This window comes from Drosophila bipectinata, chromosome 2R, assembly GCF_030179905.1.
Source record: "Drosophila bipectinata strain 14024-0381.07 chromosome 2R, DbipHiC1v2, whole genome shotgun sequence".
Lineage (NCBI taxonomy): Eukaryota > Metazoa > Arthropoda > Insecta > Diptera > Drosophilidae > Drosophila > Drosophila bipectinata.
The window spans coordinates 7662691-7681612 of record NC_091737.1 but is presented as its reverse complement, the minus strand read 5'-3'; the positions used below and the strand labels follow the sequence as shown (position 1 = coordinate 7681612).

At 42.9% G+C, this 18922-nt stretch overlaps 2 protein-coding genes across 2 annotated transcripts in view; one reads left to right on the top strand and one right to left on the bottom strand.

Moving 5' to 3' along the window:
* The window catches only part of LOC108132108 (nuclear receptor coactivator 2-like), a 91945-nt gene that overhangs the window by 37004 nt on the left and 36019 nt on the right, over window positions 1-18922 (bottom strand). The window contains exon 4 of the mRNA XM_017251364.3: window positions 7179-7222. The gene's annotated coding sequence lies outside the window, so the exon portion shown is untranslated. The remainder of the gene's footprint in view (window positions 1-7178; window positions 7223-18922) is intronic.
* Window positions 9729-13091, top strand: Vha100-3 (Vacuolar H[+] ATPase 100kD subunit 3). Its single transcript, XM_017251362.3, has 2 exons — window positions 9729-11056; window positions 11125-13091. The coding sequence occupies exons 1-2, from the start codon at window positions 9900-9902 to the stop codon at window positions 12992-12994; spliced, it is 3027 nt and encodes a 1008-aa protein (XP_017106851.2). The 5' UTR covers window positions 9729-9899; the 3' UTR covers window positions 12995-13091.

The following is an 18922-nucleotide window of genomic DNA, read 5'->3' as shown; positions in this document are numbered from 1 at the left end:
TGGCAGCTTGTTAGCTGGGGGATTCAACGCTAATGTCACTCATACGACACGTTGCACAGAGGCAACTGCCAGAGCAGCACGGAGGCACGAAGCCACTAAGGCACACAGCAAGTGGCAAGAAGCAACGCTGCCAGATAAAATATGAATGTCAAATGCTGGGGCATATAAATCAGAATGCTATCAGCTGATGACCCCATTCAGCGCAAAAGAGGAGCTTTTCAATAAACCGTGTCAAGCATAAATCATTCAAGTTATCTCAATCAGCAAAAGGGAGAAAATCCAGCCAGAAGGGGGCACAAGGGGGCAGAGTACATGGCTAATATATCTCGAAGCTGGCTGGGAAAATTAAGCCAGAGAGGGTGGGGTTTGACAAGCGATAGGCATCAGAGCCATTGATTTTGCATTGAGGTTTCGTTGGATTTCGGCCAAGACAAAAGTGTCATAAATCTCCCAGCCCCGAGAAATGGTGGCAAGTGCATTGTGGCCGTGTGCGACAAAGGGATACTAATGCACGTAATACGTGCCACTTGAATTGGCTAGAAATTGCTGTGTTAACCGGGCCAGAAGGCAAGTTCGAGTACCCGTACGTGAGCCGGCCAAAAGGAACGATGTGACCTGAGAATAAGAAGCCGTTCGCACCCAAAAGATCCTCAATCTGTATCTGCGCCAACCCTTCACCAAATTGATTGTCTGACAAGCGACTTCCTGCCACATTCTCCTGTTAATCACAAAGCCCAAAATCAAAAACCAAGCTTGCGGCTGGAAAGGAAGATTAATGACAAACAGCAAATTGCGCCCAATGTCGCATTAATTGAGGCAATGAGCGCATGAATCAATTCATGAATTTACACGGCAAACAAAAAGCCAAAACAATGACAGAGCTCCGGCATCTAAGCCACAAAAATGCGCTTCGAGCCAAGGTCGCTGGCAACTTATGAGGCGTCTGATTGCGTGATAAAGATTTTCCAGCCATTGAGGCTGAAGCCAAAGCGATGAAAATCGCAAAGAATTACTCAAGCCATTCTCCAGTTAATTGTCTAAATGTTTTATTTATATGGAAAGTAATTAAGATCATTAAATGCTAATAAATGAATGGCGTACGACTGAAAAAAATATGCATTGACACTCTTGGTTTTTGAGGCTCTGAAAAAAGGGGCTTAAAGTGTTAAAAAGTAATTAGGTTTTTTTTTAAATATGTATTTTGAAAAATGCATTTAAATGCATCTCATGCACTTCCAGTATTTTAAATAATAACATACAAGCATCAGATTCCTTTTGAGCCAAATGCTTGCTCAGAAAATTTTTAACATTTTTTTGTAAACCATTATAGTACCCGTTTGTTTATGTAATATTTTACCCTAATAGCCACACATAGGTCACAGTCGATTTACTTAACACTTGCTTTTGGCCAACTCGAAGCTCTTCCGCCCGTATTTTCGGCTGGCGCGTGTTTCGAGGCGTTGGCCACCATTAAGTGTGGCCAAAAACAAAAATAAATCGGTTAACGGCTGAAAACCATCCATCCGAACAATCAGCCAACAGGCAGCGGCTAAATGCTGGCGGTGCAACGTGGCAACACACTGTGGCAACACACCCAATTTGGCTTTCGGGCCTCTTGGCTTTGACGCTGTCTATTAGCCGGGTTATGAGCAAATTACGGGAGCGCCGCAACCATAACCAATGCCATGCCCCACAGAAATCCGAAATCCGTGGTTTGGAAAACTAAAGGCGAACAAAAAAATACCAAAAACTAATTGCACCACAAACACACACGGTGGTTGTGCAGATGGTGGTGCTGATGGCGGTGGTGCTTTTTGGAGTGCGGCGGCCTACGCAGCCTGCGGTGGTTGTTTAATATGCATCAAATCAACGCGCCAATTGTGGCATAAAATATTTACATTGCAGCTCGCCGAGGGGTCTTTGAGCCTCCCCATCCTCGAAGCCACCGTTATTTTTTTTTTTTCAAATATAGCCTATTTGTTTTAACTTCCTGATTTTAAAACTGATATTATTAGGATGCATTTAAATCCTAATGGTCAGCTATAAAGTTTTAAATAATATCCACAGTGTTTCAAAATTTTTCAATCGACCCACATATATTAGCAATTCCCCCCTGTTTAATCCCCTGATTTGGTTTATTGCGTTTAATTTGTGAATTGTTTGTTTGGCTCTTTGGGGATAATTGCGGGAATCAGTTGCAGCGGCAGCCACAGTGGCAATCAAATTGCCATCGCAACCTCCAGTGGACAGTGGCAATCAGATTGCCACAGACTGGCTACTGACTACTGGCTGCTGGCTACTAGCACCCACATGGAGTGGCGGATAGGTTTTGGCTAAAACCACAAACTGTTCCGTTTGGCTCTCATTAAGTTTTCAGGCACAGCTACGTTGGTTTTTTATGCTCTATAATCAGCGTTCATTTCGTGGCAGCTCCCCCTGCCCACTGCCCCCTGACCCACCTAACCTTTTGGCCATTTGTTTGCTGTTTGTTTTTCGTTGGCCAACATGGATGGATGTGTGTTTGCATTTCACGCCCCAGTCCGAGTGTGTGTGTGCTTGTGATTAATCCCCGACATAGAACCAATCAAACATGAAACTCCAGAGTGAGGGGAAAAAACAAGAATTACACGAATAATACTGAAATGATGCCCCACTGTTATTGATGATGTGTTGATTAGGTTCTGACAAACCAATCGCGGTCATGTGAACAACAATCAAAGTACAGAATTTCACTTTGAACTCATGCCGCATGGTGTGAGGGGGCCAGCACTGGACGCCCTGCTGAGGGGGTGGTGCCACCTGGAATCGGATGCCTGGACCCCAATGCAGCGCCCGGCTATCTGGGTCATGTTTGCTCGCCCATATTGCCAAACTCAAACTCAACAAAAATGTGGGGAAACAAAACCCTAAGCCAAAATCATGCAAATGAATTGCCACCCATATATGGCCAAAGTGTACATACGTGTGTGCGGCAGTCTTTGGCCTATTGTAGTGGACCGAGTGGTCAAGATTTGAGGCTGCAACGCGGCGGCAGTTGCATACGCCGCCAGAACAACGCCAACTGTCTGTCAATTGTTCGATATTTATGGAACATAAATCCAAGCTGAAGGGTCATTCGCTAATTGGATTTTTCTTTTTTGGCCTAACGGGTGGCCTGCGGCTAAGAAATGGGAGAGTCCAATGCTCAGCAAAGATTTATGAGACGGTTTGGTAAGTACTACAGGAAACTTTAAGAAAAGCCACTTAGTTTAGCTCAATCTGGTTGAAGTTGAATATATGAGGAGATATTAGAGGTTATTTGGGGTGTATATGTGTAACTGGAAAGGGTATTCCCTGGAGGCTATAATGGAGTATCGGATATCATATATTTGAGAAGATTGTCTATTTTTGTTGATTCTTGGCTTATTTAGGAGATACATTGCACAGATAAGTACCGAGTATCATATTCATTAAAGAAACTTAGCTTTTTTTCCAGTAAACAAGAAAGCAAAGCTAACTTCGGGCGGAGCCGAAGTTTATATACCCTTGCAGCTATAACCGGATATATATCGCAAACATCGGATATAGTTGGCCGATCCTTATGATTACATCATAATAAAACCAATTAATTACAATAAAGAATCTAAAAAAAAGTCCCAAGCTTCTATCTTCAAAAATTCGAAAGTTGATATTTCTACCAAATACCATTTCCGATCGTTCAGTTATATGTCAGCTATAAGATATAGTCAACCGATCGTTATGAAATTTGGTAGATCGGATTGACTGACCAAAAATAGAATGTGTACCAAGTGCCAGCTTTCTATCTTCAAAAACACGAATGTTGGGTCATTTCCGATCGTTCAGTTATATGGCAGCTATAGGATATAGTCGGCCGATCCTAATGAAATTTTGTAGGTCGGATTAACTGGCCAAAAATATAATCTGTACCAAGTTCCAGCTTTCTATCTTCAAAAACACGAAAGTTGGGTCATTTCCGATCGTTCAGTTATATGGCAGCTATAAGATATAGTCGGCCGATCCTTATGAAATTTGGCATGTCGTATTATTTTGCCAAAAATAGCTCTCATGTCAAATTTGAACTCTCTAACTCTAAAAACACCAAAGTTATACCATTTCCGATCAATCAGTTATATGGCAGCTATAGGATATAGTCGGCCGATCCCGGCCGTTCCGACTTATATACTGCGTGCAAAGGAAAGAAGGGTGTGTGCAAAGTTTCAAGACGATAGCTTTAAAACTGAGAGACTAGTTTGCGTAGAAACAGACAGACGGACAGACGGACAGACGGACAGACGGACAGACGGACAGACGGACAGACGGACATGCTCATATCAACTCAGGAGGTGATCCTGATCAAGAATATATATACTTTATAGGGTCGGAGATGTCTCCTTCACTGCGTTGCACACTTTTGGACAAAATTATAATACCCTCTGCAAGGGTATAAAAAAAAGAATAAAAGAAAACTTGAGAGTCTATCTAAACACCTAAAAGAAAACAAAATCAAATATCCGGACTCAGACACTCAAAAACATAATGGTCCTTTTTATTATTATTTTTGATTTATATCATGGAGTTATGGACTTTAAATGTTGATTGATTTTTGTTAACCTTGTTTTATGCCATCAAGACAGATGTTTCCAATAAAAATGTTAAAGCCAATTTTATTACCAAGTTTCTATTACCAATCATTAAAATGGAGATTTCTACGATGAATGATATGGTTCCAATAATATGGTAGCTGCTAGATGCAAATTTTAATTTCTTTTGGTACATATGCATGTCAATAATGCTATGATCTAGAAAAAATAATGGTAAGGAAAAGATGAAATTATCCGTGAAGTTAAACCAAATCGTGTTTATAGGCCTGTAAAATCATTTAAAAAATAAATTGTTTATTTGTTATTGTTATTATTATTAAATAATTTGATTAAAATTTGGCAAAACCCATTACAGTTCGTAATTAAAAGTCAAATTTTAATTAAAACCATTAAGAAGGCCGTGATCTACAATTATATAATTTAATTTAAACCAAAACATCACCATGTAACCTTCTACATGTCAGATTTTCACAGCCCATCATTGACCTTTGATTTCTTTGAATTCGCACATAATTATTTCCTCCCATAAATAAAAATAAAAATCGCTTGCAATTAGCCAGAATTCAAATGAACTTCCGTAACAGCCCCCGATGCGGACAGTGCCCTTTTAGGAAAAAGACAACACAAGAGGAAAGATCTTTGCATTTATAATTTCATGGCAGAATTCCTCGATAAATTGATATATGTCTGTGTGCTTCGCTGGCCAGAGCCACGCCCCCTCCCGGCCCACCGAGAGCCCGGCTAATGGCCTGGCCAATTGTCGCAAATTAGTGGAGGCCAGCCCAACACGCACCAATACCGAAGAGAGCAAGAGGAAGGTAGAGACCAGGCCCAGACCAGACCAGACCTGCCAACACACATGCAAACAGGTGAAGTGGAGTCAAGACAAGACAAACACCTAAGGCCAATCCGTCCGTATGGGCAACCCGGCTAACGGTACCACCGCAAACAGTAGACCAAGACGCAGACCCGGCCGAAGGGGCGCAAGAACGGGAAGAAGGCTAAGAAGAGAGAAAGAACAGCTATAAAGAAGTTTACTGCTACAATTGGCAAATTGAAAATTGCTCGCTGGTGGCGGCGGCGTTGGAGTTCGTTTCGAGCCAAGGCGGAAGCTTTAGACCAGACCGGGTCTTGGCCAGACCCTGAGCGGGCCCAAAGCCACAGACCCCGTGCCACCCCAACCCCCCGCTATGCGTTTGTCTGGCCGGGATAAGCTGACATCCACAACGTGCCACAGACGATGATGCATTTGCCAAGGTTCTTGTACCCACCAGCGGTTGCACACTCTTCTCATACAACTGCCTCGGCCTCTAAGCTTGCCGCACCAGACAGAGACGTTTCAATTTCAAACGACCAAGTCTAGTCGAGGCGGCTTGGGAACAAGGAGATACCTCTTACAGATTTATAAGTTTAGGAGTCTTTAGTTTTAGTTTTATGTTTCTTTCGTCATTTAATCTAATATCATTTCCTTAAAAGTTACGTTTTATCGGAAAGAGATAAAACTAATTGGTAAAAAAAGTTTCAGCTTTGATACTATGTATTTTAGTATTTAGCCTTTAATTGCTCAACTTAATCCTATAACTTTTAAAATCTAGAACCTTAAATTTCATTATAAAAAAAAGATTCCGAAAACTTTACATAAGTTATACTTCTAAAAAATATTTTAGATTAATAAAATAATAATATATGTACTTTACAAAATATACCCCTAAAAAATGTGATCCTCGAAAAAGTCATAAGCATACCCCCTCCTTTATCGCAAAAATAGTAGGTTCTTTTTGAAAAGCAACAAAACGGTCTTGGCCAGGCTAATCTGCCAGGCAGACGTTTTAATGAAGCCGCCGTCAGGCAGCATTTGCGGCAGACACTTGCGGTCGTCTTCGTCTGGCTGGTAACGGTGCCAAGTCCACGGGTCCATCAAACTCTAAATGCGTATAGAATACTACAAATCCACGCACCGGTGTCTGAGAGCAAAACGAATGACTTAAGCGAAGAACTTGACGGGCTTAGCAAAATGTGTAAGACACGGCTAAGGGATTACCCAAGACGCTGACTTTATTAAACCGCCAGAAATATGCGTAATAGCTGGGCCCAAATAAAAGTGTCACTTTCAACTTTCGCTGCCAGCTACTGGCGTTTTCCCCACCAAACTTGACCCAATTCTGCGTCGGAGGGGGAACACCCACGCCAACTGGGCGATCTCTGACGGCATGGTTCTCTATAATTAAAAAATGAAATGTTAGCTTCAAAGTCCACTTGATTTGGGAGCCACGCACTTGATTGGCACTACGTCTGTTGGCAGTATGGGCTCTCAAGGGGGAGATGGAATATGCTCGTAAAATAACAAAACAACTGAAAAGAACTGGGCCCGCGGTCTGTTTAGGCGTTAATTGCGGGTTCTGGCAAATTACAGAGTTGGCCAAGACCGATAGTAACATGAAATGCACTTTCTCTTTGCCGCCCAGTGAAAAGTGAATGAGTCCAAATGGATTGTTGTTTTGAATTGGATTTGGATTTGGAATTGAGTCTGGGTATGTGTGGGAGGGCGTAATACAATCGATGGCAGCTGCTGCTTACCTTTTGTTTAGTCGTCTAATTGCTGCCGAAGATTGCCGATCACACTGCAAAAAATAAGAGGAAAGAGAGGCACACATGAGTAAGCAAAAGAGAAATGCAAATTAGTTTATGAAAATACTTGATCAGACAATGAACTCCCCCCGTTATGGACATGGCTCTTCAAAAGGCCCCTCGAACTCTCAGACCCGTCAGCTACAAATTGACATTGTTTTTGAGACACATACCCTCCTTACATTCATTTGGCTAAGAGAAACACGTGTTGGCCGCTTTGTTGGCCGATTTGGCAGTTCTTTAAACGACTTTGATTGCCATTTGATTTATTGCCTGCAATTGTCGCACTCGTTTCGGGAAAGTGAAAACTTTCTGGCTCAGTCCGGCTCTTTCATTCGAAACTTTCAGTTTGGTGACTTAATTTCTTTCCAGAGGGCTAATGAAATCGAACTGCCGGCTAACAATGGCCCAGGCACTCTTATTGTCAGGCTTTGCCAAAGAAATTATCAAGTGCAGTTCGGCGTCGCTGGCACTTTTACTTTCATTGTGCCAGCAACTCGAACAAAACGAACATTTTATGGCCAAAAGCAGTCTTGGCCACTCTGCTCCGAAAAACAATTTTCACTTGAGTGAGTGATGCCCATTTTCCTCTTAGCATCGGCTAATGAGCCGAAAAGTCTGTCTCAAAGGGCCAAAGAGTCGAAGAGCCCGAAATTACCAAACAATTTTAAAGTCTTTGAATTTGGATTCGATTTGTATGGGAAATTGAAACTCTCACTGAGTGTGACAAACAGGGGGTTTCATTTCGGGTTTATGTAAGAAAATTTATAACCAAAGCAGAAACAATAGCGCCACAGATGTCCAACTAAAACAAATGCTTTGTTTTTAAAACACGATTTTAAAACAAAAAGTAAATAGTAATTTATATAATATTCGTAAGATAATAAAACTACCGACTCTTGAGTTTATTTAAATTTATTCCCAAATTTCTGGCCTAATCTTCGCCATAAAACTAAATGGTCATAAAGTGATGCCGTAAATATTTATGCCTTTCTGTTGAATGTCAACAGAGTTTCTTTTCTTTGTTCCCTTAAGACCAATTTATGGCCTTGTTTTGGCCAAAACAAAACGGTTTGCCTTTGAGACCTCTAACTTGTTTGTATGATTTACTATTAATGCCAATTATCTGCAGTTCTAGGCATTCCACGTAATTGAAGTGAGAATTTCGTTATAAAAAGCCACTGAAGCATGAAATATTCTTGGTAATAAAATGATAATTTGTGGGAATTCCCACGTCTTCCAAGAGCTTCCCAGCCGCAGAAGACAAGGGCATAAATTGCAGTTGACCACTTTTCCACAGTTCACTGTAGCGTGGCAGCGGGGGCGGCGGCTGTGCTCGTTGTGGCATGGGCGTGGCGGAATGGTAACTGCAACAGCAACTAGTTTGCATGCAAGGCATGAAATTATCTTCAGTTGATCTCGAGCTGGGGCGCTTGGACCTGGACATGTTTGCTACTCGAATTAAATAAACAAAAAGCCAGAAGAAACCAAACAATAGGAGAGGCAGACAAACGTATCAATTAGCAGCAGACCAATACCCGAACAAAGTAAAAACTAAATAAAGTGGTTCGAGAAATTAGATACTTTGTTGGCTTGCCCAACCAAATGGCTTTAATTTGGCTTAAAATTAAATTGAGCAAGAAGTGATACTTATCGGAAGAAAAGCTGAAGTACCGGGTATCACACAGTCTAGATGTTCAGACTATGGTATCTTTCCAAACTTTGCTTTCTTCCTGGAGGACCGATTATTATGTAGCGCAGATTTTTCAACTAACGTTCCAAATAAAACGCTTTCTAGCTGGAATAAAGGGTGTAGATTTTGTGACTTAATTTCCAATCAGCCTGTAAATTTAGTAACTCATTTTTCAGAGTAGTTAGCTGGAGTACCAGTACCAGTATAGGTATCATATGGCCAGATTTTCAAACTAATATTCAGAGTAAATATAATGGTACTTAGTGGGAGTGCCAGCCTTTTCAGAAGACTTTAAAGAATTTCTGTATTTTTATTTTCTGTATTTTATTTATCAAGAGTTACAAATCTAGTGTTCCAAACAGAAGTCTTCATAGCTATATTCCGTGTCCTTAGCATGGTCTACACTAGCCTTCTTAGCTGAAATATTTAGTTTTTAAGTGTCAATATGCTGAGGTAAAATTATATAGTCTAGATTTCAGAATTCTTTTCCCAACACACCCCTTTATAGCTGTAGTAATATATCATATATATCTTATATTCAAGGCTTTCACACTAATTTTCAAATATAAGTCTTTTTAGCGTGAGTACCGGGTATCACATTTCCGAAAAAGTATCGTATGTTGAAAAGTCGAAAATTCCAGTATAAGCTTTTCTTGACAGAAGTTTGTTAGAATCTTTATTTTAACACAATTTTTGAATCTTTATTTTTAACACAACTTTAGCAATATTTTGTTAATGTTTGGCACATATAAAAGTTTTTTATAATAATTTGGTGTTTTGATAAAAAGCGACATGCTATACTTTCGTGCAAAGTAAGTTTCCAAACAGAAGCCTTCACAATACTGTCAAAAATCTTGGCTTTGGTTTTTATCCAACCAACAACACACTCTTCCGCATATATAAATAAAATCGGTCGATATATTTTTTAGTAGATAGCCTTATATATTGATTAACAGTGCCCACGAGTGACTGGTATAATGTTTGCCAAGAAACCAAATAAGTCAGAAACCCTTATCACCGTGAAGGAGCCGGATAACAAAAACAGAAAACCCGCAGACGAAGATGCTCCAGATGGTTCTACAACAAAGAAAAGGGGCAAGTCCCCCCAGAAGAAAGAACCTAAGAAGCCCAAGAAGCCGAAAAAATTTCGCACTATGAAGTCCTTCTTCCGCAGCGAGGACATGGAACTGTGCCAGCTACTGCTCCACGTGGACAACGCATTCGACTGCATCATGGAGCTGGGACACCAGGGCAAGGTGCAGTTCAACAACATCTACGACGAGGACAGGCTTCTGAACAACCTCTACTCACGGAAGATGACATCCTGCTACGAGCAGCTACGGCTGGTGGACAACCTACACCAGCAGATCATCCAGATGCAGGTCAAGGAGATCTTCTACCCGGCCGTCGACAAGGAGGAACGCCTCCTGGAGAAGGAGCTGGCCATGTACGGGGACCGCCTGCGTCGGTTGTACGTGGAGAGTGCCGCCCTGGTGGAGCACTCCCACCGTTTGGAGCAGCGACGCAACAAGATGATCGAGCAACGGTACGCCATCACCAAGGCCAACAAGTTCCTGGCCTCGGACATGGGCAGTGAATTGCTCTACTCGGAGAGCACCATGATTAGTCTGGTGCAGGACGCCACCGTGGCTCCGGTGAACACGCAGCTGAACTATGTGATTGGCACCATCCGGGCGGACAAGTTCTACAGCTTTGAGCTGCTGCTCTACAGAATGTGCGGCTTCAATCTGATCATCCGGTTTGCCGAGATACCCACCCCCGTCACGGAGCACCACCGCGAGAAGCGGTCGGAGAAGGTGCGCAAGTTTACGATTCTCATGATGGCCACCTCGGCGATCATCTGGACAAAGGTGCTAAAAATCTGCACCCACTACCATGTCAACATCTACGACTGTCCCCGTTCGTCTCGCTTGCGGGAGGAAAAGGTCCGGGAGCTGGCCAGCGAGGTCTCCAACATTGAAAAGGTGCTGGCCGAGGCGATGGCTATGCGCCGCCAGATCCTCGAGATGGCGGCCCAAGATCTCTTTATTGTGCGGGTGAATCTCCGGAAGGCCGCCAAGGTCTACGATGTCATGAATCGTCTGAGAATGATGGGTGGCTTGGAGGCGCCCAGGTAAGGCTACGACCGGATAGCACCAGTTGCCGTATAGCTCAGACCTTCATGTTTCTCTCCCTTCTTAGCTTCCTCTTAGCTGAATGCTATGTCCCAGCTTCAGATGTCCAGGTGGTCCGGAAATCTCTGCGCCAGGCCTCCCGACTAAGCGGCGGTGCTGATAAGAATGACCAGAAGGAAAACCCGCCCGCCAAGTCAGATCCGGATCAGCAAGGCGCACCATCGTCAGCTAAGGAGGATCCTGACGACGATGAGACCGAGACCGAACTGGGCAGCGTCAACTATAACGGAAAAACGGAAGACGATAGTGAAAACGAGACTGAATTGAAGGAGGACGCCAAGATGACACCCCATTGGGACCACGAAGACGTCGAGCGCGATTACTTCAACTTTGAGATGATAACTACCGAGGAGGTATCGTCGCGCCCCATCCTGATGAAGAAGCACCGCATGGTGAATCACATGCCGCCGACCTACTTTCGGGTCAACAAGTTCACCCGGGGCTTCCAGAACCTGATCGACGCTTACGGGATTGCGGATTACAAGGAGCTGAATCCGGCTCCGTACACCATCATCACGTTTCCCTTCCTGTTCGCCGTCATGTTCGGAGACGTCGGACATGGCATTCTGCTAGTCGTCTTTGCCGTGATTCTGATCTGGAACGAAGAGGCGATCGAGATCAACCAGATAAGCGCCGTGTCGGAGAACGAGATCCTCAACATCCTGTTTGCCGGCAGGTACATCGTCCTCCTCATGGGCTTCTTCTCCATCTACATGGGCTTCATATATAACGACTGCATGTCCAAGGCGATCAATCTGTTCGGCTCCAGCTGGAGCTGTCGCTACAACCAGGAGACCGTCTCGGATGCCATGAGCCAGTTGACCTTGGATCCCTCGGACAAGACTTTTTACACCGGGAATCCGTATCCCTTTGGACTGGACCCTGTGTGGCGCTATTGTGGCCAGGACTCCATCACCACCACCAACTCCCTGAAGATGAAGATGGCCATCATCATGGGCGTGACGCAAATGATGTTCGGCCTGTTCCTCTCAGCTGCCAACTGCGTTCTGATGCGCAAGAACGCGGATCTCTTCCTCGTGGTCATCCCGCAAATCATCTTCATGACCTGCCTCTTCGGCTACCTGGTGTTCCTTATCTTCTTCAAGTGGCTGACTTTCGGGGGCCACAAGGGAGCTCCCTACAACTCCAGCTGCGCCCCCTCGGTGCTCATCCGCTTCATCAACATGATGCTGATGAAGAAGGCCGAGGGGGTGGACGAGCATTGCCTGCCCGACATGTTCCCTGGCGAGCGTATGGTGGAGTATGTCCTGGTGGGTGTGGCTCTGTCGGCTGTTCCCATCCTCTTGGCCGGCAAGCCACTATTCCTCATGCGTCGCCGCAAGGTGCAGGCTGCCGAAGTCCGAGGATCCCATCGATCCCGAGATCAGCGCCGGCAGACCATCAAGGAGATGCGCTCCACCATGCACTACACCAACGACCTGGACGAGTCGATCAGCGAGTCTAGTCGGGCCCGGGTCGTAGTCACAGAGGAGGAGTTCGACATGTCTGAGATCTGGATTCACTCGGCCATTCACACGATCGAAACGGTCCTGGGCTCCATATCGCACACCGCCTCCTACCTCCGGCTCTGGGCGCTCTCCCTGGCCCACGACCAGCTGAGCGAGGTCCTGTGGCACATGATCCTGGACGAGGGCCTTGCTCACAAGGGCTCTCTTATCGCTTCGGTGCCCGTTCTCACCGCCGCCTTCTTCTTCTGGGCCATTCTTACTGTGGCCATTCTGGTGATGATGGAGGGCCTTAGTGCCTTCCTCCACACTCTCCGCCTGCACTGGGTGGAGTTTCAGTCCAAGTTCTTTGGCGGCGCCGGCGAGAACTTCAAGCCCTTCGCCTTTCCCCCGTCGAACCACCGCAGCTAGCTTTTACTTTTGTTTTTTTGGTAAAAGCGAGCCGAGTGCCTTGCAATTTTAAAATTTGTATATTGCTTACTAATATACGAGTATGGATAATGATTAACTAGAACGGCTTTATCTTCTAGGCTCTGGTAGATAGGATGGGCTTTGTCTAATAGACCTCTTCAGACCAGGAATTCATCTTCAAAAGGCTTAGCACTGAAACATGTCTTAAGCCTCCTCGAGAGGCGCTTTAAAAGAGCCTCAACTCTTCTTAATTTCTGGTCTTTTTCGGATGAACCCTTGGCTTTGGCTCCCCCCGTATCTTTTTGGCAATTAACTTTGGCCAACAGCCGGACAAGGTCTACCCACGCCCGCTACTGCGGGCTTGGACGCGGACATTCCTTTGCAATTAGCATTGGCCCGGCTCCATGCAAAAGGCCATAAACCAAAGCTGGCTTTAAACAATTTCCATTTGTTTGCTTTATGCCATTGCCAGCTGCTAAAGCTGTTGCAGTTACGACTGTGGCAGTTGTTGGTGTTGCAGTTGCCGTTGTTGTTGCAGTTGCCGTGGCTGCCGCTTTGCCAGGCTAACTTCCTTCGATGCGGGCGCTGGAAGTCGTCGACCCTTTTGTTGCCGGATTTCTCAGTTCTATTCCAGCCTTATGTTCTTTTTGCAATACCCTGTATTTTCCCAGGGAATGAGGGTAGATTATAGAGTGATGAGTTTTGTAGGATCTTTATTAGAAAACATAAGTAAATGCAAAAAGAAACAAAGCTGAAGTCCTCTCTTAAACAGGTATTGAGTTTTATCTAGAAAAAAACCAGCTTTAAAGTGATATTAAGTATTTCTTCTATCCTTTGGTCTTATCCTTTGGCATTCTTTTATCCTTTGGCATTCTTTCAAATACACTGGTATTTGATGGACACTTCAATTTAAATCTAAAGGACTTCCAAACTATTCAAGATAACTTTCTAGAAGATAAAGCAAGTTTTATTTGGATTTGCTATAATTTATATTAATTATTCCTGGATATTTTCCAATTCGAATAACAATTGTCTTCTTGTCTTGTCTGTTTTCCTCATACACCTCGGAGCACTTTTTTGTGAATATGCCGCTGTGGTTGCCGCTTGGCCTGCCATTAACACCCACGCCAGCAACTTTGGTTACTATTGTCGTTGCCGATGCAGTTGCTAGTTGGTTGTTGGCTGTGTCTTGTTGCTGGCTGGTGGCTGAGGAACAAGAGTTGGCATAAATTATGAACAGCAACCGATGACGCATGCAGGCCGGCCTAAGTAGACTGGCTCGTGCATAAATAACTTTCGTTGGCCACATGGCCCCGGTTGACTCGGCCTGGCTTTATTAGATCTCTGGTAAGCCGAGGCAAGGTACAATTGTGTGGTATGGAAACAAAGGCAGAACTAACTCAGTGCCCGTAATGTGCAGTAAGTTTCATGACCAGAGCAGGTTTTCTACGCAATTGCTGGCCCAAAACAGGCTTTGACTCTCTTTGGCTTTGGCTATAACTTTAAACCGCAGCACGCGCCATTGTTTAGGTGGTGCAGCAGCTTCAGCTTCAGCACCAGCAGCAGCATTAACAACAAAAACAATAGCAATAACAACGGGTGGGTCAAGTTTGTTGCCTAAGTCTTTTGTTTTTGCTTATACTTTCGTTGGATGAGGCCAATGTGCGTGGCTCTAATGCTGGGCCCAATGGCCAACTGCTTAGCACTTTTATGGCCAACAATTGTCAAGTCTCTAAGGGTCTGCTAGCCAGATTGCATTCATTGCAGCCTAACATTGATACAGTTAACAAAAGAGGTTGTTTTTGGTTAGTGTTATTGTTATATTATTAAACAAACAGGCAACAAAGTTTGTTAAAATAATGTATATTTAATAATTTCTTTAGTACTTCAGATTTGTTTTTATAATTTTATTAATCTAATTTTCAATATACTTTAGTAGTAGAAAACATTATTTCCATAAACAAAAATCGAAAGCCCTTCTAAGTTTGTTAAACCCTTATATAAGGAATAAAATCCTAGTTATCCAATCATTTTTTTCTGTGTACACCGCGAGAAAAGCAAGGTCGCATTGTTGTCTGGGGAGAATCAATTTGAGACTTAAATGCGGATGGCTGTCCGTTTGGTTTTCTGCTCGTCAGTCGCATCACGTCACGTCACAATACGCTCATGGGTCGTCAGTTTTTTTTCGAGGGCCCTGCCGCTGTCCTTTAAAGGGCCCTGCCGCTGTCCAGAGTCCCCTGCTAACTTAGTTGCTGCTCCCATGTTGCTGTTGTCATTGTTGCAGCAACATCAGCAGCTGCACTAGCAACAGCAAGAGCCACTGCAACTGCAACAGAAAAGAGCCATTGTTGGCTAGTTCTGCTTTTGGGCCTTTACATGCGCGGCCATAACAAAAAAGGTGTTAAATTCAGCCCATGCCTGGCCAAAGCCCAGGTAAAAAGCCTGGCCAAAAGCCAGGGCCCAGAAGAAAAGTCAATGTACGCTCAAGAATTTGTTGGTTCAGCAGAAGGACATTTCCAGCTCCAAACTTGGACACTGAAGCACCTCAAGTGCTGGCACACACTGCGAAAAAGTTCAGGGAATACGTTATTGCTAAATTAATGAAATACTTTATATTCGTTAAGATGTATTAGTAAGCAATGATTAGATCACCTTAATCTTTTAAATGAAATCATGACGAAATGTCAGCCACAATTTTAGCCAAAATAACAACTCAGACAACAACAATCAAGAAGTAGAAACAATAACAATCAGATACAACTGTAAACATCTGTGAACTGCCAAGGAAATTAATTAGCTGGCAACACAATTTGTTGGCTTTTGCACATTTTGGCCCATTCCGTTTGGCAAACGGGCTGTCAACTGGAAAAATGCCATTTAATTTGCTACAAATTGTGCATTGTTTTCGACTTTAATTAAAATTGTCTTTTGTTGATCTTCATCTTCTTTAGCTCTTGAATTTGCTTCTTTTTTTTGGAGAACGGAAGCTGACAATTGACCATTAAAAAATGAAGAAAAAACAGACAAGATCTTGCTAATGCGTAGGGGAAAAACTTTCACCCGGGCCACAAATGTTTTAATTAAAATTGGCTAAAAATAAACAGAGACAGGGCTGGAATGGCAAGGAAAAGAAATTAATTTAAACTAGGTATTTTTTGTGTAACCGGTTGGGATTTCGGAATTCGCAATGCTCGGCGGGAAAAGTGAAATTTCTCAGGCGAGTGTGGGGAGCTTGAGAACCCAATTTTGGCATTTAGCAGTTCATTAGCAGAATAGCAACAAAATATGCATAAAATTTAATCAGATAATGCCAAATACAGGCCATCAGTCGGAAAGTGAAAGACCACCTGACAAAAATAAAGCACGTACAAGTGGCCATAAATATTGAAAGAAATTTGGAAACATGAATAAATTCGAATGGAATTCGTGGGTCAAAAGGTAAAATTTCACAAGCAAGCGTTAGGTAAACAAACGAATTAAAAATGAATATTAATTAAAACAAACTACCTTGCTTAACAGTAGCTGGCTTTGTGTCGCACTGCCAAGATAAAATCTAAAAATTACAAGAAAAGCCCTTAGAATGCGACCCTCATTAAAAGTAAGTTCGTGTTTTAATTCTTTTGATCTTGAGGCGGCGACCACCGGAGAACTTTTTCTCAGCCAGTTTCCCGCTTTCTTATTCCTTTGTCTTTCTGGCCAAGAGTCATGCATAATGAGAACCTGATGTATGGATGGGGGATGTATAGTATATCCCCCGTATATATGTCAATTACGGCACGATCTTTTGGCAAATCGAGGGCCGCCGTCTGACACATTTCCAGTTCCACAGCCACTGCCAGAAGCCTGATACCGATATTTATGTCACCGGCGACAATAAATTTGTCAGCTTTTGTTAACCGTTAAGTAAACGCAATGCATGATTTGTGTTTTGTAATGAGGGCGAGCGAGCCAGCTCAGAAAACGCCAAAAAGCCAAAAACCGAGAATCGAAACGAAAATAACAAAACCAAGTCTGTCGGCGAAGATGAAGTCGAATTCGAGTGGGGGGAGTGAGGGCGAAATACAAACAAAACGGGTTTGCGTTCAGTTCATAAAATATTCATGATATGCCAAATGTTTTAGTTTTATTTGACTTTTTTTTTGGCATTTTTTTGCAAAGTAAAATTGCTAAAGATTGAGTCATGGAACTTTCAATGGGGACATCAATATTTACTGTCAATCCTGGCAAACAATTAATAAAAGATTAACAAAACTCATATTTTTTTTAATATTTACCAATATATTGATGTTTATCGTTACCCAATTGTTTAATTATTAACAAAACATTCGGAAGTGTAACCATTTAAGCGACATTGACCACTCGAGTGCTTTAACTCGAGGGCCCTTCAAAAACAATGTTTCGACTTGGACTTTTTGAATGCAATGGCAGCAGCAGCACCATTGGCCTGACCTTCAGTGGGCCACTTGCCACTTGAGGCGGATTGAACTGCCGCACAGCTTCTGCAACAAAAACATCAACAACTCCGTCTCGAATTCGAACACGAAGTTCGTTGGCTGTCAGCCAGCTGAGTGACTGACATGCAACACCAACAACTGCAACATCAGCAGCAGCACTAACAACAATAGCAATGCCAGCAACAATGGACAATAGCGTGCCACAAACACCCGAAAAACACCAATTGGTGTCAAAGCAACAAAATGCTACCGGATTGCAAACTGCAACTGCCAGCCAGCCCCTGCTTAGGGAATTTCTCGCTGTTGAAATTAGCAATAAATCAAAGATTGCTATTCGGAAGGCCCGGAAAGCCCCGGAAAGCGGGTAACTAATTTCACTAAAGAGGAACACGCGGCACTGGCGGAAATATTTGTTTAACTAGGTTTCACTGAAGAATTTATTCCATAAAATATTTAAAAGGCATTTGAAACATTCAACATTTTATATAAAGATTTTTTGAAAGTATATTTATTTATTGTAAAGTTGATTATATAAAATAATTAATACTAGATGTTTACGCTGCCTTAAAATTTTTCCGAAGTAAATAATATTTTTCTCGTTTCATTTATATAAGATATTTTATAAGTAGTATTTGCCTTTGTCACTGGATCATTACCTACCTTTTAAATATTATTAAAAATATTATTAAAAAATTAAAAAAATAAATAAAATTTGTACATATAATATTTTTTAATTATCTATATTTATTTATTAATTAATGCACATTGCTGTCGGCGTTAGTCCAAGTAGGTGACGAGTCGTATGTCTTAGCAGGGCGCGAGAATGCAACTTTATAGTTAGTTAGTTAGTTTATACAGTAAAGGATACAAACTACATTTTAATTAAAAATTCCTTTAGTTTTTTTTTTTGTAGCTTTTTTCTTTGTTTATCAAAAATACCATCATCGAACGAATAATTTTTATCCGTGTGTCCCAAGCCACTTTGCAACCGTTTTGGGCAAAATACAAAAAATCGCAGAAAAGGCAGCGAAATCCACTTGGATTGTCGTCGCTGGGAGCTGCCCACGCCACTTGAGAGTAACAAAAGACCAAAACAGAAACAGAAACTGAAACAGCAACAGCCAAATCTAAAGCTACAGCAGCCCGCCAGTCACATAAATAAGTCACCATCAGAGTCAGATTCAGATTTAGATTGAGAATGAGCGACGCAGACGCCGAGCGCACACTTGGCCATAAATCTCGAGAAGCGTGGGCAGGTCTCAGCCCCTGCAGCCGCTCCAGCCGCTCCTGACCCCTGGGCCACCACCCCAGTTCATCTACCAAAAAAGGCGTCAACGGCAAATGGGGCCACGCCTCGCCAAGTTGGCCAAGACTGAGGCTGAGGTGGCCACAAGTGCGTATTAAATGGTCTGTCAGAGCAATAATCAAGCTAATGCCATCTTATGACTCAACTAGGAGAGATTTCCCAAAAAAA

Coding starts and splice junctions, on each gene's coding strand:
- Vha100-3 (XM_017251362.3), top strand. CDS start 9,900: ATGTTTGCCAAGAAACCAAATAAGTCAGAAACCCTTATCACCGTGAAG. Junction 11,057..11,124: donor GGTGGCTTGGAGGCGCCCAG/GTAAGGCTACGA, acceptor CTCCCTTCTTAG/CTTCCTCTTAGCTGAATGCT.